The 19,810-nt window shown below is 32.3% G+C and overlaps 2 protein-coding genes across 6 annotated transcripts in view; one reads left to right on the top strand and one right to left on the bottom strand.

The window, feature by feature from the left end:
- LOC148611609 (FK506-binding protein 15-like) overlaps positions 1-19,810 on the bottom strand; it is a 38,698-nt gene that overhangs the window by 17,450 nt on the left and 1,438 nt on the right. The window contains exons 1-15 of one of the 5 annotated variants that reach the window (XM_088592318.1): positions 18,641-18,678; positions 17,493-17,590; positions 16,551-16,617; positions 15,043-15,112; positions 14,089-14,163; positions 13,379-13,477; positions 10,913-11,065; positions 10,385-10,453; positions 9,214-9,357; positions 8,603-8,752; positions 7,886-8,020; positions 7,578-7,761; positions 6,701-6,765; positions 4,991-5,057; positions 4,052-4,105 (exon numbers count right to left, since the gene is read on the bottom strand). In XM_088592318.1, the coding sequence (XP_088448444.1) occupies positions 4,052-4,105; positions 4,991-5,057; positions 6,701-6,765; positions 7,578-7,761; positions 7,886-8,020; positions 8,603-8,752; positions 9,214-9,357; positions 10,385-10,453; positions 10,913-11,065; positions 13,379-13,477; positions 14,089-14,163; positions 15,043-15,112; positions 16,551-16,617; positions 17,493-17,590; positions 18,641-18,663 (1,453 nt within the window). In that variant the 5' untranslated portion in view covers positions 18,664-18,678. Of the gene's footprint in view, positions 1-4,051; positions 4,106-4,990; positions 5,058-6,700; positions 6,766-7,577; positions 7,762-7,885; positions 8,021-8,602; positions 8,753-9,213; positions 9,358-10,384; positions 10,454-10,912; positions 11,066-13,378; positions 13,478-14,088; positions 14,164-15,042; positions 15,113-16,550; positions 16,618-17,492; positions 17,591-18,640; positions 18,700-19,810 lie in introns of those variants that run through there. The other 4 variants (XM_088592317.1, XM_088592320.1, XM_088592319.1 and 1 more) reach the window with 4 other exon arrangements.
- Positions 692-4,032, top strand: LOC148611610 (uncharacterized). Its single transcript, XM_088592323.1, has 2 exons — positions 692-852; positions 2,484-4,032. Exons 1-2 carry the CDS (start codon positions 803-805, stop codon positions 3,943-3,945), a joined length of 1,512 nt encoding a protein of 503 aa, XP_088448449.1. The 5' UTR covers positions 692-802; the 3' UTR covers positions 3,946-4,032.

Consider the following 19,810-nt stretch of genomic DNA (forward strand, 5'->3'; position numbering starts at 1 on the left):
ATTCAACCAAGAAAATTACAACTCTATTCCCTGAACATCATCATTGCATGTGCTATAACAGTAAGGTTATAGCATTTACCCAACTTATTACTTGACCAAAACTCACAAAGATCATTCTGTAGTCCAATAACATTTTATTTCCCCATATTTCTAACTCCATTCATACACATATTAAATTTAATTACTACGGTGGAATTTCAATATCTGTATTTTATTAAATTTCCAAAGATCTATGGTAATTGGAAATTTGAGGTACGAGATGAAAATAGAAATAAATAAAAGCATTCATCAAGTTTTTGTTCTCCTCACATGAAATTGAGCCCAGAAGTTAAAATTATTGTCTTTCCATTAAAGATATACCAGTAATCCTAAATTAATAGATCTCTTTATTACATCTGAGTCTAGTTTATTGTTTAAAAAAAGTCATAACCTGCCTAAAAATCAATAGAAGTTTTATACATCTTATAGAAAGTAACAGATGTCTGAAAAAAGCAAGATTTTGTTTTAATCCTATTAGTTTTATTCATGTATGAACAACTGACAAGTGTGTAAACATAGCTGTGCTGGAATGTAAAGGCCAATAAGGACTTAAAAAGCTGATATAACTCTGTTGTGCTTATATGGAAAGGGAACTGTGCCAAGGGAACTGATACGCAGGAGAAGTTGTTTTTAGATCAGATTAAACTAATTAACTAAAAACTAAATATCTTACATCATCACTTCATATATTGATGAATGATGGCAAAAGATGAAACAATGCCAAACTGTATCTGACAAAGAACTAACATAAAGCGTTATAAAGATGTCAAATGAGAACAGATATTTACTGGGATCGTCAGATTCACTTGTTCGGTAAGTTTTTAAGTAGCAGGCTTTACAAATATGAGACAGGGGGTGACACAGTACCTGAACCGATCCATGCAACAAAAAATGTGGTCAGTCAACAATCACCAATGAGTTTCCAATTAGTCATTGATCCATCAAATCAATCCATTAAATTGGTGATCGCATCACGTGACCACAGAGCAGTCAATGTATTTTACGGTTTTCCTTGTTTTCTGTGTCAATTTTACACATATTTACATAATGCAATAGATTTAAACATCAATTTATACTTTTATTTTACTTTTCTTTTATTTAAACATATCAACCGTCATTTTTCATAACACAATTTCGGTCAGATCGGTTACCAGTCATCGGTTATCGATCTGTCAGTGATCAATTAGTCAGCGGTCATCGATCTGTCAAATCGTGCGGATCGGTTCAAGGACTGTACATACATGTACATGGCAAAACCCATTAAATTCTCTTGGATTTTTATTCCAACAAAACAACAAGTCTAAGTTGGTCATTCAGTTGCTGCATTTTATAAACAAAAATTAAGGAGGTAGACCTAGGGTAAGGGACATAACTCTAAAAATCAGTGATGTGTTTGTATTATATTCAATTTCACCAAAACCTATCAAGCTTTCATTTGAAGCAGAATGAAATCAATCCAAGTTACTTTGATGCTTACCTTAGGTCTACCTCCTTAAGTACAGTAGATTGTATATGAAAGAGTAATCAAGGGAACCAAGGTTATAGCGGTAATCAAAAGAATGTAATCCAGGGACAAAGACCAGACATGGAAAACAGACATACACAACAAAGAACATAAAGTAACTAAAGTTATACATACAAAGTAACAAAAGTAAATGAGCAACTCGGACTCCACTAAAAACTGGGAGCAAGGACCAGGTGCACCGGTAGGGTAAGCGTCCTCTGCTTTTCTAGAAACACCCGCCGAGTTGCTCATAAAAAGTCAAGTCCAGGGTAGACAAACGAGGAAAGGAAAACTATGACCCGTTGAATAAATCAGTTTTCATGGTGCTGATAGATACATCATAACAATCCACAGGTTCATGATGACGACCATAAAACTTCTGTAGTGATGACTTCAATCTTGTAGCAACATAACCCTGTTCCAGAAGCCTATTTGTTAGAGTTCTAGCGCGATACAAAAAGTCTGCGTAGTTTCAAGTGATACAAGATTATATGGTTGACATGAATGATTTTCTTCAAAACACAGATCTGTTCATAGAAAGGACTATAGCTGTATAAAAATATTCTATATGTAGACATATTGCATCACCTCTACCATTTACATTGAATTTTATATAGATTGGTACTTAGAAGTGAAAGTGATAATTCATTCAATTCAGTATTTGAATAATTAATTTCCCCAGCCTGAAACTTACAATTCTTACTCATCAAAGGTCAGGACATTAAATATTTCTTGAAAGGAATTTATTTGTTCAAGAAGCAGAACACACATTACCTTTTTTTCAAAAAGGACATTAAAGAAATTTTAACTACCTTAATAATTCTTCAGAAACTTAATTTATCTCAGACCCTTAAATCTAAATATTTGCACTAACTGACCTTTAAAATCAAAATAGCAATTTTCAATTATGTAAAAAATTGTTTAACATCTGTTATTGTAGGGATAGGTCACATGGTTCAATCAATGCTGCAGCAGACAACAACCCTAATGACCTTGGACCAAGAACAGTCAAGGAGAAATTTAATGTAGAAGGCACATCATATCATAGAATTGAAACTGCTATGAAATGTTGCTCATGTACAGAAGTTAACAGACACAAACTTTGGTTCCAAATCTTAACCTTTTCCTTAGTACTCTTATTTGATGTTTCTGATGTTGTTACTGATTGGTCACTATTTAAAGATGTCCTTCACATTGAACCTGGATTAGTTTTTGGGCCAGCAGAACCAGCCATAATTTATGCCTTATTAGCTTTCTCTGCACTAGGAACAATGACATTCACCATTGAAATCTTTAATGTTTGGTTAGAAATTTTTTTCTATTCCCCAATACTAGACCCAGAATTATTATGCATGTGCACAATTTGGATAGAAGATATTCCACAGATTATCCTCAGTATTCTACTAGCTGTATGCCGAGAATATGCTGTAAGTTACTTTCAGATCATTAAAGTTGTACTTGTTATCTTAGGAAGCTTTGTCAGGCTTTTGATGGGCTTCATTAGATTTGTAGACAGAAAGAACCCAAGTGAACACGAAGAAAAACATAAACCAAAAACAGGCCTCAGACACCTTTTCTACCGAGTAATGATAATCATTGGACTCCTGTTTCTATTTTTCTCTTCAATGACTGTATGTTTTCTAACAATGTTTGAAAGGACCAAGGAAGGAAATGTCAAATTTAACCAACCAAAGGGACTATTCCATGGAAAGTATGATCGATTAAAATTCTTCAACAATGTAAATTTATATCTGAATTTGCCAACATTTGAATATTCCAATATAACCAATGTTGGTAAAATGAACTGGATTCAACTGACTTCAATTTGGGATGTCAAATATGGAAATAACAATACATTTCAGCTATCTTATGATAACAGTACACAAACCAAGTTTGTTTTATCTGTACAAAAACTGAACAAGACAAACCAGACAGAGTCTGAGTCAACAATATGTTTTTATTTAAACAGAAGTAACCAGTCACTCGCTAATGGTCCTGCAGACTGTCAAAATTTCTTAGTAAATGATCAGACTGTTGCCTTTATCTTTCGTTTCTCTGCTGTCCCAGAGAAAATACCTCAAATGGTCTTTGGTGACATTCATTACAATGTCAAATGTAAAGACCATAATGGCTGCCAAAATATAACTTTACAGCCTCTTTCTGAATTAGGACAGCATGCTGGTAAAGGAGAATACCAACATCCTACAATACACTACTACAAGACTAAATACAATGTGACAGACCATCTTATAACAGACTCAACCAACACACCAAGGTTCTATCATCTCAATGGTGATCTTATCAACATAACTGATGTATGGAAAACTGGATTTGGACTTTGTGAAAGTACTGGAAGTTTGGCTCCCCACAGAAATGAATCAATACCTCTAGATTGTGCATAGTAATCAATGATTTTTGGTCACAAAAAGAGATGCAGGAATGGTATGGGTTGGTTCAGTGTAGTCCTATACATATCATGTGAAGATATACAGGGATATTTTGACCTACATTTATCATTTGCCATATTAGTGTTCAATGAAGAAGGCTGATGTTGCATTTGTTCTGTAAAAAATAATATCTGAACTAAGTCAACAGACAGCAAACCTCATAAAAATATTTTCAGGTTTTGACATCATTCCACAAAAGTTTTAAAAAATAAATAAGCACAAGCTGTTCTTTGGCCTATGCCTAGTTTAATAATAGCTAACTTTTTAGTATGATTCATAATAACATAATCATGATTCTTGATAATAATTTTTTTCTTTTCTTAATTAAAAAAAAAAGACAAGTATAACTCTGTAGTGAATATTCTTATTACAACCCATCATAAATGCAGTCAGTGTTTGATATCTAAAATCTTTTTTTCATTCAATAAATTTTGCAACTTCATGTGGTACTTTTTTTTTTTAAATTTAATAGTTTAACTTTGTTTTAATCAATACCCCCTTTCTACCATACAAACTACAACAGTGGGTTTTATTCATTTTCCCAATTCCATGCTTTTTTTTCTGTTGTAAATTATTGCATGCATTTTAAACACTTATCTATCAACTTTTGTTTAATAAATCAAAATACTTCTTTAATGAAATAATTTTTTTGTCTTTGTCAACCCCAACACATCACAAAACTTCAACATTTAGATATTATCTGACATTCATGCAGACTTGAAGACAAAGACTGAAGCATGTCACAAAACAATTAGACACAATTCCATAATACACCAGTAAAAAGTTTCTTCAATAGTCAAATAATGATCATCTTTGCCAAAGTCCAAATAAGATCAGACTCAAATTATTGAACCATTTCTGAATATTCATCCAGTCTACATATTTCTCTCCTAACATGATAAAAATTCACTTTTTTTTCTAATAGTTCACAATGTTGAACTAAGAATGACATTCACAATGACTGCAAATACCACATATATGTCACAATAAGCAATCATACCTGGTGTTTGGTACTGTTGGTTATACATAGGCTGTCCAGGCTGGAACTGTCCTATTGTGGCCTGGGGCTGCAATGTATATATGGTACACTATGAAGGTATTTACATTCATGGTGTCTAAAAAATTTAAAATTAATGAATCCTAAATTCAGATAATAAGCATGACAATTTAATTCTTAAAGGAGACATGACACAAAAAATATCATGTTATAAAGGTTTATATTTATAAAAACTATAGTATGTTTAGATACAAGTGTAACAAATGTTTTCTCATCAGGTTAGCGCTAAATAAACTTGATTTATCTTATGATTTACTTGTGTTTCACGATGACCTAATTAATCTGCATAAATGAAAACAGGAAGTAACGCTCAATTACCATACATGGAAGCGCTATGTCTTTGGTTCTCAATCTACATTTGGGTATTTTGAAAATGTATATACTTGCCTCAAAAAATTAATAAATCTAAAATAGCTTGCATACATGATGCAAAGTGGTCCACTGATCTGTGTATGGGTGCAATAATTGTGTTTAGCAAGTAAGAAGACTTAAGTTCTTCTCGTTTTCTGTCAGCTTTTCATTTTCATCAGGCATACATCCTCACGTTGTGAATACACAACTACTTTGCACACTATTTTTAGGACTTGAACAGGAGGATACAACTAAATAGTGACACTCTGTGTATCGTTCTTTCCTTGCTGCTGAGTTTTATTAATAAAGAAGCCCGATAGATTTAATTATGACCAAGAGATAGCGTAGGTGGTTTCTTTTATCTTTACATGTTTCACAACCAATGACACAGGTGTAGACGCAGGTGTACGATTTCAATAATTATTGAAATAGAATTGAATTTTTTTGTCAAACAGATTTTGAAATAAAACAATTTACATGGAGAATTTGACACAATACACAGTATATAATAAGTAACCCTAGGTGAGTTTAAGGGAGCTTTTTATAGTATGGACAATACTTATTTATAGGGGAGTTAAAATATTCAATTTTAGTAAAAAGGAGTAAGGACACGAAGAAGCTTTAGCACGAAAACCTTATGGGTTTTCAAATAAAATTATCAAAAACCAATAAGAAATAAACATGTTCATATATTATCCTCTGTACTTGCAGGAACTTTATATTACACTCCCTGGTACTGGTACACTTGTCAGGAGCAACATTCCATAAAAAGGGGTGAAATCAAAATTTTCATTGAAGATCGAGATTGGAACAGTTTAAATCTTCGAATATGAATTTGATTTTCTTTATATAAAAAGGTCAATCAATGACAAAACATAATGAATTTTTTCTATGTAATCTTCAAACAAAAGTGGCATTGTCTCACTGTAGATAGTCTAGTCTGCATGGCTGATTAAAATTCATATGACTTCGGTCATCGTCAATTTTGAATCAATTTATCTTCAACTAAATGGCATAAGTGACCACAAGGGGCATTTTGATTGTATATATTAGGTGTAATTAATCAAATAAACCCGAAGTTGAAAAAATAAATTTTGTGTCACATCTCCTTCAAGAAGCAAGAAGTTGCAAAAGGTTACCGACAGTTCAGATAAAATCTTTTCTAACCTTCCCACTGTATTAATTTGCTTCAACATTTTTCACCATACACAGAATGAAAAGTTTTCTTTGCTTTGGTACAGTGTTGAAGATAAAATAACCATTTGCAACCATCAGAAGATATAAAAGATTATTTGTTCATACCTGCGGTTGACCAAAGGCAGGTTGTGGTGGCTGATAGACTGCTAGTTGTTGAGCTTGAGGTAAATCTGAAATACAGGAATTCATAACTTAAATATACCTCGACATTTTGGTATAGCCTGACTTGGAACTGTGACATCATTAACATGGTTTGGTCTGCAGTTCTAGATAAAAAAAAACTTTTGCAAATCACCTGAAACTGATTATCCCTAATTTGGTTGTTCTACATAGTTCAGTGGAAATTTAAATATAAATCTTAAAAATTATACTTATACAGGAATTGTTAGGGTATAAATAATAATTTCACAGCAATATGGAACTATTACAAAGAAAAAACTCATCATGAACCACTTATCTAAAGTAGACAAGGTTAATAAACAACTGTTTTGAAGTATATGATACCCTTGTCCTCAAAAGTAAAAAAACTCAAAATAAAAAATAGGAATATGATGCAAAATTTTAAACAGAACTACCTTAAATCAGAAAATCATTGTACCATAAAATTATAAAAAAAAACATTTTTGAATAATCATATAACATGATAGCCATATATAGTAATCAAGGGAATCAAGGTTATAGCGGTAATCAAAAGAATGTAATCCAGGGATAAAGACCAGACATGGAAAACAGACATACACAACAAAGAACATAAAGTAACTAAAATAAAACATACAAAGTAACAAAAGTAAATGAGCAACTCAGACTCCACTAAAAACTGGGAGCATGGACCAGGTGCACCGGTAGGTTATAGAGTTACACCATAATACCTCTGGTCAGTATATTAAAAGTACAATAAATATCACTTTAGCATGCTGAAGTCAAGTTTTAAGTTAGTCGGTTTGATGGCTGACATCAAATTTTGATATAAATGATAACTCACTTTGTATGAAAGCTGGTTGAGGAGCGGACATTACAGGTTGCTGCTGTGGGATATATTGTTGAGTCATTGGCTGTCCCATGGGTTGAGCAGGATGTGCATGAACCGGTTTAGGCTTCGTTAACTTTGGTTTGGTGGCCTGATGTTGTGGTGGACTTGCAGCCATTGGCTGAGGTGATTCAGGCTCCTACAAATAGAAATGTAACTAATTCAACACATTTAATCCCAGTTAATTATGTTAACAGCAAGAAATTAAGTTGTTTTTATTAATCCACTTCACTATAAACAATACACCAGATATGTATACTTACAATAGATCCCTCCTCTCCTTCACTCTCCTCCCCCTCCTCTGGTTCAGCAGGTGTAGCTCCTCCCATCATTGGCAGTATAGGCTGTCCCATCTTAGCCATCTTTGATATCAATCTAGCCTTCCCTGATTTTCCTGGCTAAACACACAAGACAATATCTTTGACACACAAATATATAAATTTTGTAAGGCTGAGATGGTTGTTGGGTATAGAGTACTTTTCATACCATAAGGAAAATCATTTTCAAAAGGACTCATTTCAAATTAGGCTTTCATAACTTTACCAAGGGCCAATCCAGAAATTCATAAAATAAGAGGGAGTTATGATCCAGTAAGTTCTTAAAGGGGAGTTTCAATTGTGAGCTAACATTTGGTCCTTTTAGTACAAATTTTGCACAAAAAACTTTTCCAATAAAGGGAAGGGAATTTGTCAATCAAACCCGTGGAACTACTTAGATACACCACGGCTAGCATAATCTTTACATGAACGTATGTAGGTTTCAAATCCCTTCAACATAAACATTGTTTTTTGAAGCAATCTATACATGTACTTGTATTTTTTCGTCTTGCACTCATATAGTAAAACGAAGGCTTGACTCAGTAATCAAAAAATGGATCTGATCTCCAATTTTAGCACTTCATGAGAAAAAAAACATGGTTTTAACTTATAGCTTAAAATGTATAAAGTGTTAGAGCATTATTTAATTTTGTTTTAATCTACCTGTGTTCCTGTTGACATTTGTTCACTGATGGACTTAGACCTCTCTTTCACAGTATGTTCATCATGATCTGGGACAGGACTAGGGGTTGAATCTGGTACAGACTCTGGAGCAGGTGATGGGCTCGGTGATGCCCCTTTAGCACCTTTAATCTAAAATACATAAAAATATCTATAATCTGCCTAAAGATATTACATGTTAAAAGATGGTCTTCAAATTTGAGTTTAATTTGGTGATACACAGAGGTTTCTAAATATTTTATTAGTGTTATCTTCTGAAACTAACCTATAACTCAAGTTTTAATTATCATGTTAAGTCATCATCTCCTTTTTGTCCTAAAATACATATATTCATTATTTTAAGCAATTCTTTAACATTCAACCACAATCGTGTTGTACATCAGATGTAGTGATTTATTGTCCTCAGAGATAATAGCGATCCTATTTCTATGGTTACAATTTAATTTTGTGAGAACTGCAAATGACAGGTATACTTGAATCATGCAAACTGTTCAGACCTACTTTCAACCAAAAAAAAAAAAAAAAGGTTTTGCTCCAAAATCTTAACATGTTAATTCTTGTAATATTTAATTCGATTAACAGTAATAACATACCCTCATAATGGTAATTTCAAATATGAGTGTAGAATTAGGTGGTATTTTACTGCCAGCACCTTTACTACCATACCCATGAGATGGAGGTACTATAAGTTGTCTCTTCATACTTTTTTTCATTCCAACAACTCCAGTATCCCAACCCTAAAACAACAAAAATAAACAATTTCTAATACAAAAATTTGGTAAGTCGACTGAAGAACCATTAAGAGCATTCCATCACTCAAATCTGACAGTGTCATAAGCTGTTGTACTTGTACTTTCTATATTTCTGCTAGCTGAGGACACCATCAGCAAAGTCTAGCTGCAACCTAAATATGTGACAATTCTCACACTACCAGGGGCTGTTAGTAGTGTGGTGCAGCATTACCTCTTTATCTTAATTAATTACTGTTACCTTGACAACCACATATACATCTTTAATTAGAGTTGGCATTAAGTTCACAAGGTAAGAGTAATCAAGGGAACCAAGGTAAACAGTGAATGACTAAACATTACTAATGAACAGATACATCTCATTAATGTGGTAAAATTTTATAATGTATTTAAGTCAAATATTTATGTATGTAGCTTGATGATCAGGATATTTTTTTTCTAAAGTAGTAATGGAATGCCTTAATATAGAAATATCATACATATTTTCTATACTACATGCATAGTATAATGCTACTTTATTTACCGTAACTTGACAGGCAGAAGAATAGTTTTGTTAATTTGTCTTTGCACTGAATATCTATTTTGCAACTAATGAATAAGTTTGCCCAATACAATGCTATAGTATGAGTGATTTTTTCAAGTTTGCCCATTCACAATGCTATAGTATGAGCAATTCGTTCAATTTTGCCCATTACAATGCTCTAGTGTGATGATTCGTTCAAGTTTGCCCATCACAATGCTATAGTATGAGCGATTCTTTCATGTTTTCCCAATACAATGCTATAGTATGAGCGATTCATTCAAGTTTGCCCAATACAATGCTATAGTATGAGCAATTTTTCCAAGTTCGCCCATCACAATGCTATAGTATGAAATATTCTTTCAGGTTTGCCCAATACATGCTAGAGTATGAGTGATTCTTTAAGGTTTGCCCAAGACAATGTTATAGTATGAGTGATACTTTCAAGTTTGCCCATCACAATGCTATAGTATAAGATGAATGTTAACAACTTACCTTGATGACCTTGCCTTTACCAATCTGGAATCGAAACATCTTTTCAGACTTCTCATTACTATCAAATTCCTACAAATACACTTTAAAATGTACAATGTGTAATATTAAAAATAAACTACACTATATGGCAGTTTATAACTAATTCTTTGTAAAGGATAGTCAATTAGCATTTAGAACTAAGTAAATATTCTATAAAGTTAAACTATATACTAGTTTCAACCTAAAATTGTGATAGGGATAGTCCCTAGCATTAAAAGACAATGTAAACAACTTTTTAAATATGCAGAGCAGCCAACTTTCTTGTGAGGACAATTTAAATTACAAAAATAACTCAATTCCAATTAACAAAGTTTACTTGAATGAAATTTGAGTTTTTTTGTTTACAGTATTGATAAGGAGATTAATTTCCTTTTTTTCAGGTTTAAAAGCACCTTCAACAAGTTTTTTTTTTATGTTTTAACTCATTATGCTACAGTATTGAATAGGTCAGGCCACTGTAATTTGTATTACACCCTTTGATTGCTTTACCTGGCCAATTGTGTTGTTAGTAAGCAGCCATCCTGTGTATTTTACTTCCACAGAGGAACCAGTCTCAACAGCTGCTCCTTCTCCAACACTCATATCCTGGGATATTACATTATCTAAACTTGATCCTCCACTCAAAGCTCTAGCTAGTCCAATCTACAAACATATACATTTATCAGAGCATACATTTATAAATTAATTCGATTTGTCACATGCTTTCTGATTGGTTGGTTCACTTTAAGCTAATCAGGTTGTTTTGTATAACCTGGCTTGGTACTATGACATCATTAACAGCAATTGGTCAACACTCTGGGATTCAAAAATCCCAAACAAAGTAACATTTTGATTACGAATCACTTATTTTATTATTTGGACTAACACCAGTTAGAAATTAAATTATAAGGAGTGTTTCTAATTAATTTTTGAACTGGTTATACTCAATAAATAACCTGGTTTGGGCCAGTTTATATTATTTATAAACTACTCCAGTTTGGAAATTGGAAACATTCTTTACATACTTAATCATACGACTTAGTTTAACATATAATCTAACATTCAAAGAAAGCTCAATAAATTGACACCAAATATTTTAAGAGAAGGACCAACGTCAGTGTCACAGACAACTGAAGGGTGTACAGGCTACTCTTCTTCTTATGCCCCCTCTTTCTTTCAACAGAAATGAAGAAAAACACATTTTTCAAAAGTTATTTTGAAATCCCATTCTACATTATATCTACATTGAAATGCTTTTATAATACAATTCCAGAATTTTAGTAGGTCTGCAGTCCTACCACAACACATGTTACTCCCATAATGGTATTAATTCAATGTGGATACTGAAAAATCTTTTGAAGACAATCAGTTCAAGACAACTATCAGAATAAAATAGCATTAAAGCATATGATTTTTCAACACTGTATACTTCTTTTCCCCATACCCAGTTAAAATCCCGACTTAAAAACATTATACATCGTTGTTTTCCAAAAAAGATGGTACACCTTGATACAAGTATATAGTTCTTGGTAAAGATTCCTCATACTTTGTAAGAATTAATTCCAAATCATCTTCAAAAAATACATAAGAAGATGTTCACAAAATGCTGGAATTTCTAATCGACAACATATTTGTCCAGTGTGGTGGATGCTTTTATCAACAAATGGTCGGCATTCCAATGGGAACAAATTGTGCTCCTCTATTTGCTGACCTATTCCTTCACTCTTACGAGGCTGACTTCATAGCTGATCTGATCAGAACGAAAGAATATCGTTTAGCTAGATCCTTTAATCTCAGTTTCTGCTATATAGATGATGTACTATCTTTAAACAATCCTAATTTTTTAAGGGTTTGATACATCGCATCTACCTCAAAGAACTTGAGATAAAGGATACTACAGACACAATGAAGTCAGCCTCATATCTTGACCTACACTTAGAGATCAATGGTAAAGGAAAACTACTGACCAAATTTAACGGCAAACATGGTGACTTTTCAATCAGAATTGTCAACTTTCCTTTCATCTGTAGCAACATCCCTTCTGCACCTGCGTATGGAGTGTTCATATCACAACTCATACGTTATGCCAGAGTTTGCCAAAACTACACAGACTTTTTGTATCATGCTAGAATTCTAACAAGTAGGCTTCTGGAACAGGGTAATGTTGCTACAAGATTGAAATCATCACTACAGAAATTTTATGATCTTCAACATGAACTCATGGATCGTTACGGTGTATCCATCTGTGCCATGAAAACTGAACTGTTCAACATGTCATTGTTTTCTTTCCTCTTTCGTCTACCCCGGACCTTATTTTTTATGAACAACTCAGGCGGGTGTTTCTAGAAAAGCAGAGGACACTTACCCTATCGGTGCATCTGGTCCATGCTCCCAGTTTTTAGTGGAGTCTGAGTTGCTCATTCACTTTTGTTACTTTGTATGTTTTATTTTAGTTACTTTATGTTATTTGTTGTGTATGTCTGTTTTTCATGTCTGGTCTTTGTCCTGGATTACATTCTTTTGATTACCGCTATAACCTTGGTTCCCTTGATTACTCTTTCACCAATGAACTATATCTTTGATTATGTTAAAACAGACTGATAAGATGTATTAATTTGCTCTCTGTCCCATATTTGATTACCAGCTATCTGATTTGTAACTGTGAGTAAGGATATAAAAAATCTTATTTAGGATATTTTATCTGATAGTGAGCAGCTAGCAACAGCTAACAAGAGTGGTCATTTTTTTACATTTTTAGATCTTCCATATACCGAATGTGGTAAGTACTGGCATATAAAAGAATCTCACTGAATTTATAAATATTGCATACATCTTTTTTCATTAACATCTATAAATCAGAAGGAAAGTTTTTAACTTCATAGAGTTGTCTGAACTCACATCAAAAGAGCACAAAAGTTTTATCAAAAGAGAGTAACACTTTATTCTCTATACCCAGTCAAAATACTGATGACTTACATTCTTAGCAAACTGTTGAACATTTTGTTCAGAATCAAAGTTTAGAGACCAAGTTTGTCTACTGTCATCGTACATCACAGCATAGTTATTTGGTTGTATCTGAAAATATATATAGCATAACATTGACATACCTGCTAACTTATGGAACAGTTCAAGCCTGAAATTCTTCCCCAATGACAAAGTCTCATGCGGGAGATTTTTACATAAAAGCAATTTTTAAATGTAAAAATTCCATTACCATTTGCAAAAAAAATTAGAAACAAAAAATGGCAAAAAGAACATTAAATTTTTTTTGTTTTGACATGCACCCACTGAGGAACATGCAATACAAGACTGATACCTCATAATTTAAAGTAAAGTTCAAACAGTTATTAAAGGAGATAATCCCTGGAACAATAACACCCAGCTTATACTTTCACTTTTTTAAGCATTATTTTGAATGGAAATACTGTTTTTCCTCCAAAACAAGTTGAGTGTTATAGCTCGATATGTACCCTGTACTTTGGATGAAAATGATAATCATTTGCAAAAAAATCAAGAACAAGAAAAAAGGCAAAAAGAACACACATTATATTTATTAGCCTTTAATTTTGACATATGTCTGCTCAGGAACAAGCAATACATGACTGGTACCTCATAATTAAAAGTGAAGGTCAAACAGGTAGTAAGGGAGATAATCCCTGGAGCAACAGCACACAGTTTATACTTACTGTGAAAGTAAATGCTGGAGTGATTTTAGCATTGGTCACCTGTTGTTGTTTGGAAACATACAGCAACACTCTATACTGAAAATGCAAAGCAAAACATACATGTATGTAAACACTTGAAACAGACGTTAGAACTTACAAATTTGTCTAATGGAAAGCAAGCTACTACATTTTTTACTCCTATACTTCAATTTAAATCACATTATTTTTTTTGCAGATCTCAGCTTTTCTATGGAAGTTTAAGTAGTACTCTATCCCTTTTTGTGAAGAAATCACCATTTACAGTTATTAAACACTGTGAAATTATAAAAAAAATTCATGTTGACCATTGATAAATGTAATTAGTATATGGTAATTGTATATAGTAAGTATAAGGTATAATGTGTAAATGATTGATTTTCATGAGTCTGATTTAACAGGGAAACAGCTAGAAAATTTGAATAAAAATGCACAAACTTGAATAAGTGTATGATTTTTGACAAAACCTAATTACCGTTAATACTACTTGTGGTAGAACTAAATACTAAAGTTTGTAGATAAGAAAAACAGTTATGACAGAAATTATTTTATGTTCTCCTGAAAGGTCTGTGAGCACATCAAAATGAAAGGGAGGTAATGTGCCCTCAATGTAAGGCTAGTTTGGACACTTAATGCGACTTAACTTCATCAAAGTTGTCAACTACTTTCAAGTAAAACAGCATAGATTTGGACAGCTGATTCAGGGCATTATCTAGAGGGAGAAATGAGCAAAATCTAATCCTTGTTTATGCTGACTTCTCTTATTTGTCAATGACTGGGAGAAGTTTTTGTAACAGATTACAAAGACAAAATTGTTCATTTTGTTATTTTTCAAACACAATTTATTAAAACTTCTCCTCATCCTCAATTTCTAGATTAGGCCCCAAGCTAATTAACATGAAATTAAAATTTGCTTAATATATCTTCAATATATCTTACATCCATGGAACCATGTTTTGCCAAGATGGCTGCTCCTAATTTACCCTGAGATGCATATTTTCCATCAACACTGAAATTAAATAGAAATAAAATACAACAGTTACTGCTACTAGCACAAAAAAAAAGACTCAATTACATGTACTTATACATTCCAGTAGTCTTTTTAACAAAATCATTTTATTTTTTAATACTTTGAAAATGCAATAAATAGATATATTTGTACATGAATGTTTTATGCTTTTAAATAGACTGTTCTAAGGTATGTTAAAAAAACTTCAAACCAACTTGAAAGAACTACAACAAATCTCTGTCCCTATCAAAGCAACAATTTTCCAATTAGCCAAAATTAGTCTAGTCTCATGGGTCGCGCTGGGCTTCGCCAATGTCGCAATTTGCGATTTTTTATTTTATCTGGCGACAAAAATAACCAGTTGGCGATTTTCTTGGCACCTAGGTTTTGTATATTAAAACTGACATTAAGTTTATCAGCAACAGATATTCTAATTAAACAATTGTGTTGACACCTGGTCAGAGTTAATTGACTATGACCAATTTACAACTGAAAGCAATTAAAGGTAATTAGACCAGGCGATCGTGACTGGCAATATCCTCATGGGAGGTGTCAATCAAATGTAAATATATTATTGAGCCAATCAAAACTCTCATCATCTGGTCAAAGGGAAATACAATTATGGCCATGTGCATGTGGCTACATACAAGCTTCACAGCCCTGTGAGACATTCAGAAACACACTTACCTAATAACAGAATAAATTAAATCCAATTAACAATGATTATCCCATCAGGAAGTGTCTAAACACTTCGAAATGAAAGAATTGATAAAGGAAAATGGATGACATTTGTTTACACTTTTGCCATGTGACTTTTTGGCAGGAAAATCGGTAAACAAATAGAATGGGGATTCCCAAAATCTAATTAAGGAAATACTACTCAGATATCAAAATAATTACACTGGGACACAATTAATGGTCCATGGTACAAAATGTAGTTTGCTAGAAATTTTATCACTTGAAAAAAAAAGAATCAAGTTTGTTAAAAATAATTAAAAAAAAATTATATTGTAAGGTAAATTAGACCATAAAGGACAATGGTGAACATGTTATAAAATCAGGGACTATATGAGAATAGTTATATAAAGTCCTTGATAGAAATAAAATACCTGTTTCTGGAGTGATACTTTATTATTTCATGCATATGAAAGTGACAGACTAGAGCTAAAAACCTGCATTATACATGCATCAAGAGTGAATCTTGGTGCATCCATGTACGTCATGAATTGAGAAGTTCTTTTGATGAATTCACCAAGAAGATTCATCAGTAGACTTAATACTATCATATTTTGGCACCCTTGGGCTCTAATTTCTGGAAGTTGGCGACAAAAAATGGCAGCTGGCGATTTTTCTGCCGACAGAATTTTAGAAGCCAGACAGGCCCTGAGTCTGTCTGTTTATAGCATCGTACATGTATTACACAACACTAACAACTTACTATTTGTAGGCATTTACAGCTGTGGCAAACAGAACACTAGGAGCACCTTCAGACTGGGTTGCTGGCTCTGAAATTATCATGACTGTTTAGAATAATGATTAATGAACTTATTTTGCCATACCTATAGCAAGTATAAGGTATAATGTGTAAATCATGAATAGAGAAATTGTAATTAAAAGGAAGTTTAAGTGAGATTGGCTTCAGTTTTGTACTAATAGGGAAATTAATTGAAAAGAGTGAATAACAAAAATATGATCAAGAATGCCAAAGAATGCCTAGATTTAATCAGTGTGCAGAAAGCTCTATTCATGAGTTAAATCTTTATGCCTCCTAGGCACAAGTGATAATATTTTGGTAATTTACAATAACCAATTGATAATTAAATAGATTTTCTTCTTAATTTTTTACTATTTTCAAGATAAATATTCAATTCTCTGATTGGTGGATTGATATTTGTGTTGTAACATTTTGACGGGAGAAAGTTCGAGAGTATAATTTATTTCACAGTGTGAATTATCGCAAGCTTTTACACAGGAACTTTCATTAAATCACTGCTATCTATATTAAATTGTGGAAGAACTATTATTCTTGAGGAAACAATTTTTGTGGTTTTCTTTGTTGGGTTGAAACTTTAACGGCAAATTAAAATTTCCAACTAAATGTAAAAATTTCTATTCCATTAGTACATCAACTTTGTAAATCCAAATTTCAATTACTTTACAAGGTACATTTACTGGGTAATATAAGTGATCAACATTAAAAAAATGATTTATTAATCAAAATTTATAATAAAAAATTATATACCGGTAGACTACACGTACATGTTTAAAAAGGTTATATTTTGTATTGACCTTATGAAACTTATCTGTTATCTGTAAAAAGTAAGATTCAAACAAAATTTGGTTAGCCATTGTGTCCTGATAAATTTATTTCCTGAGATACCTTTTGGTTTTGGTTGCTTTGGTGCTGTGTATGTTAATGATTCATTGCCACCCTGAGAACTTGCTTTATCAATACCAAAAAGGTTGGCTAACCTGGAACTAAAAAGCAAAAATGCTATCAGTCACAAGATGAAAATAGCATAATTAGAAGCTTAAAATGTTTTAAGAGTTTGCACTTGTGTGATTATGAGTTAATGGTGAAAACAGAGCACAACTGTTTTGTTTTTTAACACAGATGAAGATAGTTATGATTCATCCTTATTTCTGTAATAGTGTTATATCACTAACTGTGCAATTATAAGCATTTCATCTTTTGACACCTCAAATTAATGAGTACTGAGGAAAAACAAACATATTTTTGTGCTCTAATTATCATATGATCTCTTCAGTCCTTTGCATGGTATATATTAAACTACTGATATTCAAGTAAATGTAAACTGTACATTGTGTACATGCATAAAAATAACTAAGTAATTTTCTATTTTTTAAGTTTTTAAAGTATGGTATCATAGGGTAAGCCAGAATTTACACTTATATGCTTGAGAAGGGAACTCTATTAATTATAGAAATTGGTAACTATATATGAAAAATCTGAAAAAGTTTCATCTGCTTTCAACATCCAGTCAACATCATAGCAATGCCCTAAGAATTACAAAAATAAAAGTACAGTGTACCATAAATATTATCTTTTGACTATTACTTCAGTCAAAAGTAGTAATGGTATTGCCATATAAGTTCACAATTTATCCACCAATAGTGAAATGAAAATTAAGGATGTGATATATACTATGGACCATGGAAAACCATTGCAAGAAGCCTGAAAGAGAAATTTCTGGCACATGAATTCTATATAACACCACTAATGAGCTCAGGATTGTGGAAGTGGAAGACGGTTTTTTATTATCAACTCATTTTGATGTCACAACAGAAATATAATCAAAGAGCTATTAGCACTGGAGGTTTTCAATTATTGTGAAAATAGTAGCATATAACAGTCTATTTCAAAGATTACATGTATATGATGTAAAATAAAACTGTAATCATAAATTTGCATTTCCCATATACATGCAATTTAGAACTGTTTTTTGTTCTTAAATGTTATAACTGAATGTTAATCTTTTATATTGATTTCAGATATAATTTGCATACCTGTTAACCTTTGGACAGTCCATGTGGGAGACTCTCCCTGTTGACACTGTCTCATGAGGGAGATCTTTTGAAAAATCATTTTTTTAATGTAAAAATTCAATAATTTTGTACGGTATTTTTCACTGAAAAATAATTTTAACCGAAAAAACTACCACAAATCTTACATTTTCATGTGGGAGATTCAACATATTTCATTGATTTTGTGGCATTCTCCCCCTAATGTGGAGGGTTAACAGGTACATGAATGGATATGATCTGTGGATCAATAGTTAAACACTTTTTAATCACACACATTTACAAATCTTGTTTTATTTACCCTTTTCACATTTTTAAACCTGTCCAAAAACTAATTTGCAATTACATTTTAAAAAAAATTCCTAAATACACATGACAGTGCTCCAGCTAGAAATTGTAAAGGACAAGGCTTCAGTGGAGGAAAAGGCACTTTCGTAAGTTTGAAAATGGCACTTATTTGCAATGTAGTTTTTCCTGTTGTTTGTCTTGGTACCACAATTTGTATTTCAATTTTTGATTTATTTTTCTCATTACTTAATGATTTTTCAGATAAGAATATTATAATGAAGTCGGATACCATCCATCTGTTGAACTTTTTTATTTCCTTGACTATCATCAGGTCTGGCACAAACTGTTTGAACTTGGACATGTATTTCATTTACTGCATACATTGTACCATAAGCCTCATGATGAGGTACATTTGATTTGTAATTTGGGTAATGTACATTGTAACTAATGATCAGGGTAACTGCTACCAAATTTCAAAAAATCATCACTAATTTAAAGGAATAGTATTTTCCAGAACCACTGCAAACACTACTTTAGGCAAATATACTGTACTGTTGAAAATACAGAAAAGGTGTAGAACAGGTTTTTTCAGTCGTTCCGTCCCCAAGTCGTTCCGCCCTCATTTTAAAAGTCGTTCCGTCCCCAAAATAAAAATATTTAATTTTACCAATTCATCAATGAATTTAGATAAATTATTTGAGATTTTACCGAAGTCTCATATTTTTTATAAAGATTAGTCAACAAATGTGTATTCATAATGTTTCCGTCAAGAACCATAGACATTGTTTTTGTAATGTTTTATCACATTATTTCATAATTAAGAGCATTAATAAAGATTAAGAGAGTCATCAGATGTAGTGATTAATT

Source organism: Perna viridis, chromosome 7 (genome assembly GCF_037379345.1).
Source record: "Perna viridis isolate PV_CMFRI_1.1 ecotype Kerala chromosome 7, ASM3737934v1, whole genome shotgun sequence".
In the NCBI taxonomy this organism is placed as follows: Eukaryota; Metazoa; Mollusca; class Bivalvia; order Mytilida; family Mytilidae; genus Perna; species Perna viridis.

Excerpts from the sequence above, each read along its gene's own strand:
- LOC148611610 (XM_088592323.1), top strand. The coding sequence starts at position 803 with ATGTCAAATGAGAACAGATATTTACTGGGATCGTCAGATTCACTTGTT. Across the intron at positions 853-2,483 it reads TCGTCAGATTCACTTGTTCG|GGATAGGTCACATGGTTCAA; the intron begins GTAAGTTTTTAA and ends CTGTTATTGTAG.